Source organism: Lagopus muta, chromosome 1, assembly GCF_023343835.1.
Source record: "Lagopus muta isolate bLagMut1 chromosome 1, bLagMut1 primary, whole genome shotgun sequence".
In the NCBI taxonomy this organism is placed as follows: Eukaryota; Metazoa; Chordata; class Aves; order Galliformes; family Phasianidae; genus Lagopus; species Lagopus muta.
The window spans coordinates 142,642,929-142,659,287 of NC_064433.1; the positions used below are offsets into that span (position 1 = coordinate 142,642,929).

The following is a 16,359-nucleotide window of genomic DNA, read 5'->3' on the forward strand; positions in this document are numbered from 1 at the left end:
CCCCCCAACATCCTGTTACATGTTTTTGCCATGTGACAGATAGTAGCAGAGGGGCTGTCTTATAAAATGGCATCTGACATGGAAGTGAAGCAAAGGTAAGGAATCAAATTCATCCATTCTGGAAAAAACGGTGTCCACAGACATTCATCAACACTTGCTAAATGTTTATGGAGATCAAACTGGATGTAAGCATAGTGAGCTGGTGGGTGGTGCAGTTCAGCAGTGGAGACAGCAGCTGTGGGTCACCTCCACTGATGCAGGTTTTGATAAGCATGGCATGCAGGCTCAAGTTCATCACTGGTGAAAATACATAGCTAATGGAGGTGACTATGTTGAAAAATACTGTTCTGTAGCTGAGAATTTGCTCTATCAAGCAGAGGGTACTCTTTGTATTTGTTGCAGTCTCCATGGAAATAAACAGGAGACATTACCTTTGGAGCAACCTGTGGCCCAAGTCAATCCGTCTTCACTCAGAGAAGAGTCCAGGCAAGCTAAAAGGTTGGACCCCCATGCCTTAGGATCTTTCCTCTCTCTACTCAATAGCTCACCTACTACAGAAAGTTCTTTTTTTGCCAAGGCCATAAAGGATCCTTTAGCTGTGTAAGGAAGAGGGTCTATTTCTCTGTTTTATCTAAGAAGTTGCTGCTGTCTTGTTCAAGGGCAGTATATATCCTGGCTCTCAGTTTTCCAGGATATAGACACTCAATCAATACCCATTTCTTCAATTAATTGCTTATTTTCTTTATAAAAATTGTCATTTTTTAAACAAACAGACAAACAAAAAAGCCTTCATTCTTGCATAGCGCCTGTTATATCGATTGGCCATCAGAGAAGTTTTTCTTTAATTACAGAACTAACATAAAAGTTAGTATATTACCCAAAAGTACGTTTACTATAAATTAACAATATTCAAAGCCCACTACCACAGAAACAAAGATGCCACTTTAACCATATGCATTTTTCATTAAACTATTTCTCCCTTCCCTTATCAGCTATGGGAAGATGTTAAATTAAAATGGGATAAACTGCATTCAAGCTAGTCTGCTAGCATGAAACAGCTGGGCTGCTCCAACAGTGACAAAGAGGTCACTCTGTGAAAATACACAGTGATTACGGCAATAAAGGAAACAGCTGATAGAGGTTAGCTGGTGGAAACAAGAGGGCAGTCGCAACAGAAAGACAAGGTTGGAACGAAGACAGAAGGAGCATGGGAGGAGCAGGGGAAGAGCCTGCCAAAAGGCATGGGTCTGGGACACAGCTACGAGCGAAGGGGAAGGGAAGAGCCTTCGTGCAAACGCTGTCCAGCACTTCACATCCATTCTACTGAGTTTTTACGTCCTTACAACTCAGAGGAACAATGACTGTTTGGACAGAACAGTCATTTAGAAATGATTTCAAGAAAGGGAAATTCCAGAAAGAAATATTTAGCCATTCCTGATGTGGAAGAATACATCTTTGGTCACATTACTAAATTCTATTGATTTTTCTATGATAGGCTGTAGTATTGTTGGAATTCCAGCTTTACTGTCCTCAAGAAAACATCCCAACATTGGACAAGCCCTGTGCATTTCATACAAGTCCAACCCATTCACAGACCACTCCACAACTACATTTCTAGAAGAAACTTCACATATTTCACACATGCTAGAGTGGGACTGAACATGGCTTGGGGCTAAAGAATGAAGAGTATATAAACTGACTGCATTTAGAAAGTATGGTTTCAAAGATTTGGAAGTACCTCTGAAAAAATTGGACAGAAGCAGAGACAAAAGTCTGCAGGCAGCCTATTTAACCACAAAACAGATCTCCCTCTCCAGGTGCTCTCCTCATTCACTGCCTCTTGACATTTCAGTAACAGATGAAACAAAGGTCTACACAGACTATGGAAAATACCAAGAACTGGCCTGTATCGTACACTGAACAGTGAAGGAATTCTGCATTCAGTCACACACCTGGCATCTGGCATTCTTTAAATCGCAGTGATTTTGGAACATCAATACCATTCTTGGAAATAAAGACTGGTACATACAACGTTACCTGAAATAAAAAGTGATTCTAGGTTTACGGAGCTGCAGGTCTATCTCAGTTTTCAGTTGGTTTCTTTTCATTGTATATTCTTGAGATCTGTACATTTTCTCTGGAAAATGAAATAATCCACTGGCAGTGGATTATGACTACTAAAATCAGTTTCCTTTTTATTCTCTATATGGGACAGACTGTGCTGCAGTTCATTTTCAGTACTCAGAATTGCTTTCTTCCTCCTCCATTGAAAGCCATCTTGTTCTCTTTCTTAAGCCTTTCAATAATTCAGTATCCTTAGCCTGATCTCCAAAAGAAAAGGGGGGGGGGTTAAAATCCACTGTCTATTTCTGAGTCTCTCTAAATTCTCCCACACACAACTTCTGAACCCACTGCCTAGTTAGCATTATCCAAACATAATAAAATATCTCAAAGTTTTATGAAAATAAGAATCTGCACAGAGAACCCAAGGAGTGCCCCCATTCAGCACTTGGACAGACATGAGCCCAATGTTGGGGTTGCATAGCAGACCCAGACCTGCCTTCTGGCAGGACAAAGAGGGAAAATAAAGAAGCTTTTGGACTGGCAGTGGACTTTAGAAAACAGAATGGTGCAAATGGAGGAAATTACTAGGTGAGGCTAGTAGCAGGAACCATAGAATGGCTTGGGTTGGAAGGGACATTTATTACAGCTTTATGATACTATTTGCTGGTGAGGTGTCAGGACATGGCACAATGCAGTGTCACGTGAAGATCTGTACACTGGCTCTAACCAAGTTAATCCAGCTAGGAGCAGTACAGCTGCATTAATGCAGCACTGCCCAAACTACATTAGCCAGCACAGATTTCTCTGTACCGTGTTAAACTGTGCCATGTAGAAATATCCTAAAATGGGGAACCGTCCAATGTCTCTTTGGAGACTACTAGATGTAAATAATAAATAGGACTGGTAACCATTGATGAGCCTGATTGTACATCTAATCTTCATTTTCATCCTCCCACAACCCTGGTTCTCTGGTTTTATTAGAACATTATGTTTGCATTCAAATCTTCTGTACAATGAGCCTAATTGCCAGACGTACAGCTGTCCCACTGGTCTTGTATAGCAGGATCTATTCTACAGATCTCCGACTTGCACCAATAGCCAACACTGATACAGAATGAACTCTCCTGAACAAAGCTATGTTTTCTTAATAATAACAGTTGTATAAACATAAGGTCTTCTCAGTTAAAGGGAAACCAACATCAAAAAGCAGTAAAACATGGAACCCTAAACCCTTCTTTCTTTGAAGAAACACGTTTGAAGCGAGGTGTTTCTAGTTATGGGTGAATGAAACGAGAATTCAGCTGCAACAAACGGACATCCAGTCTGTATGAAAGTCTAATTAGATCCATCTGAGAAGCTGTGTCTAAAACCGCTTCACATATTTCAAAGGAAAGCTCTTCAAGTCTATCTTTTGAGAAGAGTACATCAAAACATTTAGTCACAGCTGACACATGTCTATCCACTACAGCAGCATTATTTCTCATAAGCCATAAAAGATACATTCAAGTAATATTAACAATCTAGTTTACTTAAAAATTAAATTAAAGTGGGAAAATTGCAGAAAAGAAGTTTAGAGCTAAGAAAGCCACTCAAAGCTGTACAGACTCCAAGTCATCCCCCTCCCCCCCGTGCATCAAGAGGTTCTGAGGTAGAGCGTCATCATACTGAATATCAAACGTGTTGAGAGCTGCAAAGAGAACAGAATTGAAGATGAAATACTATTCAGGAGTTATGGAGTTAACTATGGCTTCTGTGGTAAAAAAGCCAGGCTCTTAACATTACATTAGCATACTTTTAAATGCAACTATTGCTCCTGCTGAACCAGCAGGAGGAGCTCACAACATTTTTTGATTCTACAAAATTTGGGGAGGGGGTGGGGAAGTAAGTTGGAGGGGTTTCTTTGAAAGTAGGGAGGAATTCGTTGAACTTTTTCTTTCCAGTTACAATGGATGTGAAATCAGTAGGGAAAAAAAAGCACACAAAGGGTGCTCATGTAAGCACTAATTTAAGAAACTATAAAATAATTATACAACTATTTTGGTGCAGGATGTGAAATATGCATGGCACACAAATGCACTGAGGATATTACTTGTGCCCCAAGGAGTTTTCAATCTTACACCAAAAGAGCCCAGTGGACAGAAAGGGTGGCTGTTATGACAGAAATTAGACTTTCTGAAGAAAAAAATGTTGTATGGCATTGCTGCTCTGTACTGTTACAGATATTAAATTTATATTTTAGTTTATTGCTCACTGGGATTTCTGGAATTGTTGGGTCACGACCCATAGGAGAACACAGTGTCCATTTTCATGTCACAGGAGCTCATGATATGAAGCTGCCTCTGTGAGTAAAACTCAACACACCGCAGGTCTTCACTGGGTAATTTAGAAGCCACCACCATAAAAACCTAGTTCCTCTAAGACAATGAAGATCCTGATCCTGAAACAAGGAAAATAAATATACAAACAGACCATGCTTGTTTTTCAAGTATTTTGCTATGTCACATTTCATAGTTTTTGCTGCATTTTGTATTTATGCATTATTTTTAGCCTACATACCAGTGTCAGATCATATGTTACTGTGAGTTTTACAGAAGAATTATGAATCACCAGAAACATGGTACACCACAGAACTGCTATAACCAAGCTATTATACTTCTCTGCCATAGAGGGGAGAGCATGTTATTAAAGCTACAGAATTAGTTTCTTACTTTCTTGTTATTTTTAGTTTTCAACACTCTGGCTATTTTCTGTATGCTCTTATAAAGTGCTGCATGAATAAACTAGTATGAGATATACAAACAAACCTACACCGATCTCTCTTTACAAAGCAAATATGCACATATTGTACCAATCCCTTACATATATTTATTTTTAAAACAGTATGTTATTTTAAATAACATGCAACCCAGATAGACTGTTTTTCTCCTTTTGCTTAGTACACAAACACTCCTAATACAAGTATATGCAAATATTAGGTAAGTACACCGAATATTTACCCAAGTATTTTTACTTCTGGCTTATCTGACACTATTAACAATTCACAATGTCCTAGCATCTATATGCTCTGGGAGACTCAATTCAGCAGAGGGGAGATGCATACCAGAAAACACTGAGTTCACAACGAGATACCAAGGCCAAGGCTACTTTCATTTAAAAAACACAACGTCAGCATCCACAGAAACGTACCAATTAAAGCAGTTGCCCACAAAGTCAGAACACGAGGATCAGGGCCCTCCTCAGATTGAAGGGTTCAAGCCTGCAGTGCCTCCCCCAGGAGAAACTGTCCCCACACATCAGGAAGGATGAGGGCATCTCTACCCTTCCTGCAGAAATCTGCCACTGTGCAGAAATGAGCATAGGATCAGGAAAGCCACAGCCACAGAGGCAGGCAACAAGCATTACTGTACCCAGTGACAAAAGCAGTGCTTTGCAAGGGTGGAAATCATGGGTTCTTGTCTTCCTAAAGGGTTAGCATACATATACCTCATTAAAATACCATTACACAGACTATTGAAGTCTTAAAAAAAAAAAGGTTGCAAAAGAAAGGACAGCTGAGTTAGGGATGGAGTGCAAAAGGAGGAAGGTGAAATCTACATTCCCTTCATTCTTGTGTTCTATACACAAAATGGTCAGAGGGCAGAGATGAATGAACGTTGGTCACCACAGCCCCCCAGAAGTTGACTCTAACCTTTCTACAAGTCCTCTTCCCTAAGCCAGATCCAATTTTCTTCAATTAATGAAAATCTAATTAAAAGAAAAAAAAGTTGAACAAAAAACTATCATTCCAAAGATCAGTAAATTAATTATATTGTTCTTCCAAGTTGAATTACAGAGCACAATTTTAGACAAAATACAAAAAGGAAACTAAGTAGCTAAGAAATGCAGAGTTGCATTTGACAGTAATTAATCTGACATTGGACAATATGCTTTTCTGGCTGGGGAAAATGGAGTTACCTTCCTACCTTTTTGAGCAGATTAAATAACAGTGTAATTGAGGGGACAGCAACTCCAAAACATGGATATTACCATGCTCATTTGAAAAGAGATTTACAAATAGAACAAAGTTAATTACACAGCGTTAGCATCCATCAGGTAGGCAGAAGAAAGCATCTAACTGATGTCAAGAGATACGCTTTACTAAATGTTTTCATTATCAATGCTATTTGTTACATTAAATTAACAAATTCTATTTTAAATACGAGTCCAAGCAGTCCAAATGCTGAATACAATCAGCAGCTTCTGGCTCTCAAGACACCATTTTGGATTACAGATGTCATGAAAAACCAGCTGTAGCAGAACAGTACATTCATCATGAAATATCCTAAATACTCAGAAAGGTGCAAATATGTACCTTAACTCCTGCCTGAACAACAACCTACAGAATGTAGTGATGAAGAGATTTGTTTGCAGAACTTCAGTGGAGAATTTGTATGCTATTGTGCAAGGAAAATACACACTACTTTGACAAAGTCAGTTAAAGTTTTCTGCTCATAGCTTCAAGGAATACATAACTGATCTGCCCTCTATACTTATGTCTACAGTTTCCCTTCACTAAAAATAACATAGGATGTCAGAATAACAGTGTATTTCATTACACGCACATAACAACATAACATATATGTCACTGTATAATAGAAGGTCCTATTTAGAAATTGAGAGGAAAAATTTCCTTCCCTCCTGTAGAAGATATAGGACTTTCATCTTTTCCAGCTCCCTTTCCTTTTTGCTTTAATTCCTACAGATATGTGCTTTTCACCTCTATTGATACAGGTCTTACATTTCTTTTATTTGATTTATTAGTTATAAGGAATGATGTGCCTGAAACATATCAGAAATGGAAAATACTAGTAGTTATGACTCATTTTCTTATAAGATCATTAATTTTATACTGATAGGACCAGGAAACATTATTCTTCTGCATGGTCTTCTGAAAACGTGGTACTGAACAGGCACTGAATTACGACCTCGCTCCATTCACAGTTGTATTTAATGAACTAAATGTTTGTTTAGAGCAATTTCATTCAACATTGTTACACTTTTACATTATAGCATTCCTTTTCATGCTTTACATACTTCATCTGCATTCCACTTGACTCCGGACCTTCTCAAGTGTTTTTTCTCCCCAGAGAGAATTCCTAAAATAGATTTTTTTAATTATCCTACCCTTCAGTTATAAAATTTACAGCATATAAGAGTTTCCCTAATTAAATATATCTTATATTTTAATTTAAAGTAAAAGCTTAATCATAACAAGATAGATATACATGAATTGACTTACAGAAGTAAAGAACATAGATAGCTACTTAACTATTCTATGCTAATGATAAAGGAAGTATTCAAATAACAATGGCACTGATGCCTTAGATCTTTCCTTTTTTATTTTCATTTGCATACTACACAGTAAGTTTTCTTTTTGAAAATACTAAGAGAAGACAACTTCACACCTCCGCAGATACTTAATAAATTCTTTACTTATTGTTAAAAAGATAGGGAGGAAAAAAAAAAGCACTCTTTTTAGTTAAAATTATTTAAAATATTAATCAATCAACTCTTCGTTTGGAAGCATGTGAAACATTTGAATGAGCTTCACAAAATTTCCACAGAGATTCCATGCCAGTATGACATTTACTTGATCTTAAATTTGAATTTAGGAAGTGATCCAATATATTGTGAAAATGGCAGTCCATCCTACCAGTAATCTGAACACATAATTAAGCTTTCTCTGGTCTTCTTATTTGGTGTTTGACCTACACAGGTCCCTTTGGAAACATATCAAATTTCCATTTGTTCAAAGTAACTTCTGAACTATTTCACCTTATGCTTTTTTTGAAAAAATAAACAACTTTCATTCACCACAACTTCAGTGATAAGAAGCTACTTTATAACTGAAAACATCTGGAAATTCTTTGTCAACTAAACAGGCTGGAAGATGAATCCAAGTGGTCTGGGAAGGTATGCATCTACTACAGAGATGAAGAACCCTAACAGAGATGGCCGTTTTTTAACATGAAAAAGAACGACAACAATTACTTCCAGAGAAATCATGCAAATCAGCAATAAAGAAATCCCAAGAGAGAGGATTCCTCTTTTATAGTAAAGAATCAGAAAATGGACTATACCCAAAAGTTCTTCAAGAATGCAGTATATTGCATAAAAACCGCCACAAATTCCATGCTGAAAGGAAAATTATGTCCTCATCTTATGCATACAGCAATAAACTTCAAAGAAATAACCATGACTGTATCTCCTAAAGTGTAACTACTTAGTGCTGGTATTCGTCATTTGAGCCTTTGGATTCACCCATTGCTTTTTTCCAAAACATTCTTCAGATGTCTACTTCTCTTAACAGGGAAATACTGAAGAATATTGAAGGAATTAAGGAAGGTGGGTTACAGCAGTGAAAAGACTGAGCTAGTCAAGTAGTTATTTGTCTTGGGTTTACCAGCAAACTCTATACTTCGTAATGGAAAAATGGTATAGTGGCGGATCCAATAAATTGAACCTTATTATTGGATTACTGGTCCAGTATATTACGATCTCTCTTGCTTAGACCACTTTCGTTCCATGCTACTATCCTTATTATACATTTTAACAGCATTACTTCACTGAATGACATGAAATTCTTCCACAATTCAGAAGGGCAGGTGATGACACTGAAGTCCTACGCACACAACAATGAGTAGGGGCTCTCATCAGTGGGGCTGGGGAAAGCAGCTCCCATTCAGTATCATTAGCAGAGAGTCTCCACGCTGGCTGTGAGCAGTCTCAATAGGGCATGCAAAAAGGCAACTAAGCTACCATAACTTGGGCCCAGAGGAGGCTCGGTGGTTGACATTTAGCTCTGAAGGGCTGAGGATATTCCCTTCAGACACGTGGCACAAATCAGTATGGCACAGGGAAACCACACAGCAGCCACGTTTGCTCAGTACATGCAGATTAATTTCCTTATGCTTTTGCCTCTTCAGCCCTTCAGTGCTCTGCAGAGCACTCAAGCTTTGCAAAGGAAGAACAGACTCCAACCTTCACCAGCAAAACTGGATTATGCCTTTGTACTGAAAAAATGAGAAAATCAAAACTTGACAGCCAGAATAACAGTCAAAAAGGTGAAGATGAAATCAATTCCTGTCTGAATTTGGACCAAACAAAAAGTTCCAGAGGTTGGTTAAGGGATACTTTCGGGCTATTTATTGCTGTTTTAGGCTATTTTTATTGCTGTTTAGGCTGTCTCATGTAAAGGAAGGTATCTGTCCTTCCTTAGAACCCTATTTTAATAGTAATTCTGATTGTTGGTCTTTTCAGTAGTAGCGAGAGGAAAAATTGTAAATTTAAGGAAGATACTGACCAAAGACTAGAATCTGTTCTCCAAATACCTATACAGACATACATGATAAGCAGTTAGTTAACAAGGATTCTTCTAGCAATTAATACATGGGAAGAGGAACACACATACACAAAAAATACATTTATATTAATTTAGTTGGAGAGTTCTTGTTATCTAAGACCATCAAAGTTGCTCATCTTATACAAACGTCAGTGTTATAGCATAGAAGTAGATGGCTTCAGAATAATAATAGATCTAATTCTACTCTAAAAGAAAACATAGCAAATTGGCATTCACAAAAGCTTTCAGTATCTATAGGAAACAATAAAGCTAAGTACTTTTTGTTCTTTTCACTGTTTCAAACAACATTGCCCGTGCTTGATCATTTATTTTTAAGTCCTTCAGCTTTGGGAAGCAAGGCCTCTAAAGTGGCTGACAGTCAGCCTGCACTAAGGATCTCCGTTACAAATCAAGTGGTTAAAAACAGATGGCTACAGAACTCAAAATCCTGGAAAATAAAGAGCAGCAAAAAGCAGTTAGTGCTGCACTAAGATTCTCATGATAAAGGAAGAAAATCACAGATGACCCATAGACCAGGATGCTGACAAATGATCCTCCCGTGAACAGCAGGAACCATGGGGAAGCCTGCTGCTCATGCTCCCTACGCAGAGAGCAAAGCACCGCACAGTGTGGGGCGGTGAGGTTTCGGCTGGTGAGAGTAGAAGAGTTAAGGAAAAAAGAAAGAAGTCACTGTTGGAAAGGTCCCAGTGGTAAACAAAGTAAATCAGAATGCGAACGTTGCTGCTGCAATGCACAGTTGGCAGCAGGAGCGAACTTCTGAAGAGGAATGTGAAGGCGGCCCTCCCACTGGGCTATCTAGCTGCACTATGGATTCAGCTACCCTTGTCATGAGCCACAAGGGGACACAGCCTACTAAGTCAGGAGCCCATGTCACACCAACTTCATAGCGAAAAGTAAATGTGGAAGTTCAAAAAGTGAGGCCTGCATTTTTGACAGCAAAGTTCATAAAGAAGGCTTTGAGTCTTTCTGTGTTTTCTTGCAGTATATTATACCTCCTAATCAGAAACAAGATTTCTCATTCCTAGTCTTCAGCTTTTCTTAAGTCAATTGTTTTTCCATTGTAAAGTTTTGAATAATATATCAGAAGATTTTTGACTATACTGTATTTATTCTGTTCTCCTCTGCAGCATAGTCCCACGAGAGCCCCAGCAAAAAAGAGAAAGTATTAAAGAACAGCATGTCCTCTGCTATTTGTCCTGTAACAAGGAAAAACAAGCGTACCTAAACAATCTTGGTATTCAAAAATAGTTTCCTGCTTTGCATAAACCCAAGCTCAGGATTTAATATCGACACTTTAAAATTTAAGTGAGATAAATCTTATGGTAATCATGAAATCCACCCGCTATGATTTACTTCATCAGCAAAGAAATACCCAAGATATAAATAATTAAAAAATTATCTCTTCATAGAGTAAATAGCCTTGGTTAGGGCAGAATCAGAACACCAAAGCTACTGACTCCAGGCCTCCAGACCCCCTTCCCAACCTTGTGGCTACCCAAACCCGTATTCTTCCTTTCTGTTGCTTCTAACTCTCCTGTCCAACCTAACGCACCACAGGGCTGCACAGAGATAAGCAGGATCTTTGCAGGCCTGCTGCTCTCCTCTCTGCCCCAGTGGGATTCCCACAGAGCACTGCTTGCCCACAGCAATTTTCCTACAAGGGAAAGTAGCAAAGGGGGGCCAACTGACTTTGAAATATAAAGGAATTTACAAAAGTAAACAAAAATAAGGACATGCTTAACTACTCGCTCTTGTTTAGCCCAGTAATGCCAAACAACTTGATTATATTGGAGGTTTTACTGTTTGAATAATAAACTGAAGGAGTAGCAATCAGATTCCGCACATGCCACGTTATAATGGGCTTGCATGAGCTGTAATGCCCATGCTGCTGCAACATTAGAAGTATTTAGCAGCTCCAGATTTTGACAGATTTGGTCTGTGGCACAGTTAGGAATGATTTACTGTACGTTAAAGTTGCTGTATGTCAATAATTACCAGCAGCAAAAGCGTAACTCCTTTCTCAGAGTTAGTGCACCTTGAAGAGATACAGTGCAGCTTACAACTGCTGCTCATTAACCTAGGAATAACTCATATATAAGCTTATAATTTCAGTTACCTTCAACATCAATGTACACAAAAGCACAGAAGAACGCTTAGGCCTCCTAGCTATAAACCTTCCTTAGTCTGACTTAAAGATAATGTTTATTAAAATTAACCAAGTTAATATAAGCTTGAGCCTAGACAACTAAATAAAACTCAACTAAATCATTCAAAAATGCATGTGCTACCCCCTTAAAAAGCAGCAGCCACTTTCTAACCCTCAAAGCTGCATATAGCTCCAGGCTGACTACTAACAGATAGCAACCTTGCTGCTAAAAGGTGGAAAGGCTGGGGGCAATGACAGCTCCTGGAAAGAGCAGACAGACCACTGCCAGTCCTGCCCTGTTGTGACAAGGCTGTTGTGCTGCCTGAACAACGGGTTGCAGTGAAGTTCACAGAACAAGTATAAATTTTACCAATTTAGAAAAAAGGAAAGTGTTCTGACATGGCCTTAGCTCACAAAGCACAATTCACAAGGGGGATAAATGTCTCAGCTGTGGTACGGTGCTACATTCTATGGACCAAGTGAGAAAGTCGCACTGAAGACCTCCCAGTATTTTTTTCCTAAGAGAAATTAACACTACAACTGAACTGACCTCCACCTTTGATATTTCAAGTAGTGAGTTTGCATGAGGGAACTTTAAAAGATGCTTATGGATTTTGCCCACATCCTTTTTTTCTGCACACCTATGATCCACATGGAACAGGGAGTATCTCTGGTCTCCACTCACACGTTTATCTTATATTCATCTGGAGTATGTATGAAACAGTGCAACAGAGAAAGATGCACTGTTCTAAAATAAACTAGTTAGGCATATTCTTGTCCTACTTAGGCCAACAAAAAGATTTTTCAAAGGCAAAATTTTTATTTGCTCAGTTTCACATAAGTGAAAATAATCACCTAAAAACATTACCGACTACAACTTCTATACTTCTTAAATAGAAATCACAGTAGAGCAAAGCAAGAGTGAATCACCAAGACAATACTGTCTTTGCTTGATGAAATATTCATTTAAACATCCTCTTTCAAGTAAATCTCATGATTCTGAATATGACCTAGCTGTAAACACCACAACTAAAAATATCATGAAGCAGATGTTGCAGAACATTCTTCAGAGAAGACTGGCAAGAAGAGCAAACAGAGGCAGACTGGGAGACTTCTGAGGTTCCTCACAGTCTTGTCCTGTATTTCAGTGATTCCAGGAGAAACTGACTTTCTCAGATCCCTTTGAAAACTTTTGCCTAAGAGTTAACAGATGCTATGGAAGTGAACTATTTTTAAAAATCTCATTTTATTATGGAATTACTATTAATAGACTTAAAAAGTAGTTCTCTCTATAAATCTACTGTCTTAACACGATTCAACCAGCTTGCATCCTGGCTTTTTTCTGCTGAACACAGCATCACCATTGTTCTACTGGCATAGTCTCGTCTGCCTTTTATACTGACAGTATTGTTTAAGTAATTGTTTTACAATATTTGTAAAAATAATAGTTAAAACGCATGCATCTGAAGTGATTTTACTATGCTTGCATGCAGTTTTACTACTTAGGTGTCAGATAATTTAATTCTAGTGTGATTATATATGCAACTTGCTCAGTTCTTTGTCTTTTTAATCACTGAACTAAGCTATCATAATGTTTCTCAACATTGCAGTTATTTTCTCACTCTTAAATATTTATAATGGAAGCATGAAGACCTTATTTCTAAACAAGACACTAAAGAGGGTTGTTAATTAAAAAGCTAATTTAAGTGCATTAAAAATGTTCCACAGACATGAGCAGAGAAAAATCTCTATACAGTCACACTATTTAATTAACAGAGAGTCTTTTTTTTTTGTAATCCAGTATTATTCCTGCTAAAGACAAGACAAACATCCATGTTTGGTAACTGAACAAACAGATTATAGTAAGAGTCAATGGCAATGTAAATTGTCTCAAATGGACTGAAAATCTTGGAAAATGAGCAGAACTTACAGAAAATGATGAGCCATCCTTTGAAACTGCAACAGGGTAAATCCCATCCCCTAGATGCACAGAGAGCTCCCAGCTACTTCTCTTTGATTTAGCAATAGGAATTCTAAAAAACAAACAGAAAAAGAATTTTTAATAAATTTCACATTTTTCCCACTTAAACCAGGAGAACTTTCCTCATAGGATGGTCATGAAGGATATAAAACATCATTAATTTATAGACACAACCAGGAAAGCATATTTCAAAAAAAATATTGGATACTTTTTTTTTGTCAAATGAGGTATGAAGAGAAAATGCACTCTTTCTTTCTTTGCCTTGACACACTGGCTATGCTGATAGTTATGGGAAGCTCTTCAATGCATCCAGCACTTGCTACAGAATTAATTCAAACAGGATGAAAAGCAGATGAGAAAGTGGGTTGGCAGAAGAATAGCAACACTGATAGCTGCAGCATTCTTTCTATGTGCAAAATATAAACGCTAGTCCTTTCATCATTCTTAGTAAACCTTAATTAAAGTCCAATTAGACACAAAAGATTCCGCCAAACCCGTAATACACACAATTTTATAATGAATGTATATTTTATAGAATTTCATCCACAGAGTCCTTCAAATAAACTGAAAAATGACTGTATCACAACCCATACACGGGATTATATCTGTTCCCACAGCAGTCAGTGGCTGCACCAGTTATCAGGTAACACGAGAACCATGAATCTTTCCAACTTCAGCTCAACGAAGCGTATCTGACAACAAGGGAAACAGACCTGAAGAGTCATTCTTGTTAATTCAGAGTGAAATAAGTAGTTTTCAATATTTTATTTAAAATGTATATTTGTAACTTTGATTTATTTCCTTCCCGCATAGCTTCCCACATCTCTTCAATTTTGTTGTAACAACATGTGTCCAAAGTAGGCTGCAATCTTTTCTGGTACATCAGCAGAAACATCAGCAGATGTTTCTACATCAGCAGAATACATCAGCAGTCTCCTCTGTAGCTTAAACAAGAATGTACAAAGGTGGAGTTTAACACCATTGGGACAAAGGTGCGTTATTTTGGCACAGCTTTTCTTCCACACTGACTTCTACACACGTTCAGATTCTCCGTAGGAAATGTACAACACTAAGCTCACCACATTTGTATCTTCTTTTCAGGTATAATACTCATCTATCATAGAATGTTTCAGTGCAGTCTTCAGAGTTTTAAAACTTGGAAACACATTTTTCTGGATAGTGTCACATGCATTCTACTAAGGATTCAGGGGCCCAGTGAACCACATCTCCCCCCAAGGAAATGCTCGGCGTGTCTGGAATCAACAGGGAGAAGCACCTGAGTCCTCCAGAGGCACAGGAGAAGCCAAGGATAACATACCGACTTGCTAAGGATTTACGCAATTCCTTTAAGGTGGTTGGGTTTTTTCAACATCTAAAATACAGGCAAATAGAAACTCAGGAATCCAAACAGCCAAGAAGTTTCTAAAAATTGTGCTTTGCAATGTGCCTGAAATGGGTAAAATCAAAGCATGTGATGCATTAGCTAGACTAATAGATGCATTTACCATTAGTTACTCTGGATGCAAGCCAGTCTTATACCACCTTTCACCAAACACCCTTGATCACTTCTATAACCAACACTCCTCACAAAGTTCATAATATTGAAAATAGCCTGTTCCCATGCTAGGGATGCCAAGCATTATACTTCTCATTCAGTATATGGAGATAATTGTCAAAATGAAATGGAAATGGCTTATTAATGGAAATGGTCTATGGCTTATTGGGTGCAATGACATTTCTCAGCACCTCATCTTCAAACTTCTTTATGTCACCAAAACATTTACACTGGCTGATAGGAAACATTACAGACACTGGAGTTCCTGAAGAAGAGGAACTGAGGAATTTCCTGAACAGGTAGCAGGCAGAGAAATGTTTTCATTGCACTTCCTGGCACAAGAGCAACAGTAAGGAGGAATGTAGTGGACTATGGAAGAACCCAGCTAAATTCTATATAGTATTCTATTATAATAACCAACAGTGCTCTATAGAAACTTCACATTTCTTGTGTAAGAAGTAAGACCTCATCTCAAACACAGCTTAGTAGGATCTGCTTCATTGATGGCATGAGATTCCTTATAACCCCGCTGGCATGCCCTTGCTTCATATTGCATTTGACTGGAAGTGACCTCATGAATCTGGCCGCTGGCCATCAAAGGAAAGACAGTCTTGTTCTCCAGCAGGGATTATTTTTGTTCAGTCCTGTCTTGCTGAGCTTTGTCAAGTGTATCTCCAAACAGGATGCATGCCTCTTGAAAGGCATGACTATGATCACTGCTTTGACGGGGTTTCAAACTGCCCCACAGGCATATAATTTCTCTCTGCAACACTGGTGGTCAGGAGGGCAAGGTCCAGAGATGTATCTAATAGCAAAGTACACTGCAAGTTTTATGTCCCTTCTGGAATTGCTGGATTCTCTTGCACAGGGACATTTTTTAGCTTTGCTAAGCAAATGCCTGGGGCTACGTAGCTGATCTACAACTATATTGACTAAAATAGATATGTACACTCTCTCATAAGAATTCTGCTTTTTCTTCATTAAAACAAATCCCTTTAATTTTTTTTATTTTTTTTTTTTTCAGTATTTTGATAGGATTGAAAGGTTTGTGGGGTGGGGTTTGGTTTGCTTTTTTTTTTTTTTTTTAATATATGGAGACCCATTTGGATGCCTATGCGTGCAACCTATCATAGGGTACCTGCTACAAAGTTCAAAAGCAAAGGTCAAAGCCAATCCAAGTTTCTTGAAAATCAATGGGTAGAAAGCTGATC

The 16,359-nt window shown here is 38.2% G+C and overlaps 1 protein-coding gene across 1 annotated transcript in view; it reads right to left on the reverse strand.

The window, feature by feature from the left end:
- The window catches only part of PCCA (propionyl-CoA carboxylase subunit alpha), a 265,701-nt gene that overhangs the window by 87,348 nt on the left and 161,994 nt on the right, over positions 1–16,359 (reverse strand). Inside the window, exon 19 of the mRNA XM_048933195.1 lies at positions 13,543–13,645. Within this exon, the coding sequence (XP_048789152.1) occupies positions 13,543–13,645 (103 nt within the window). The remainder of the gene's footprint in view (positions 1–13,542; positions 13,646–16,359) is intronic.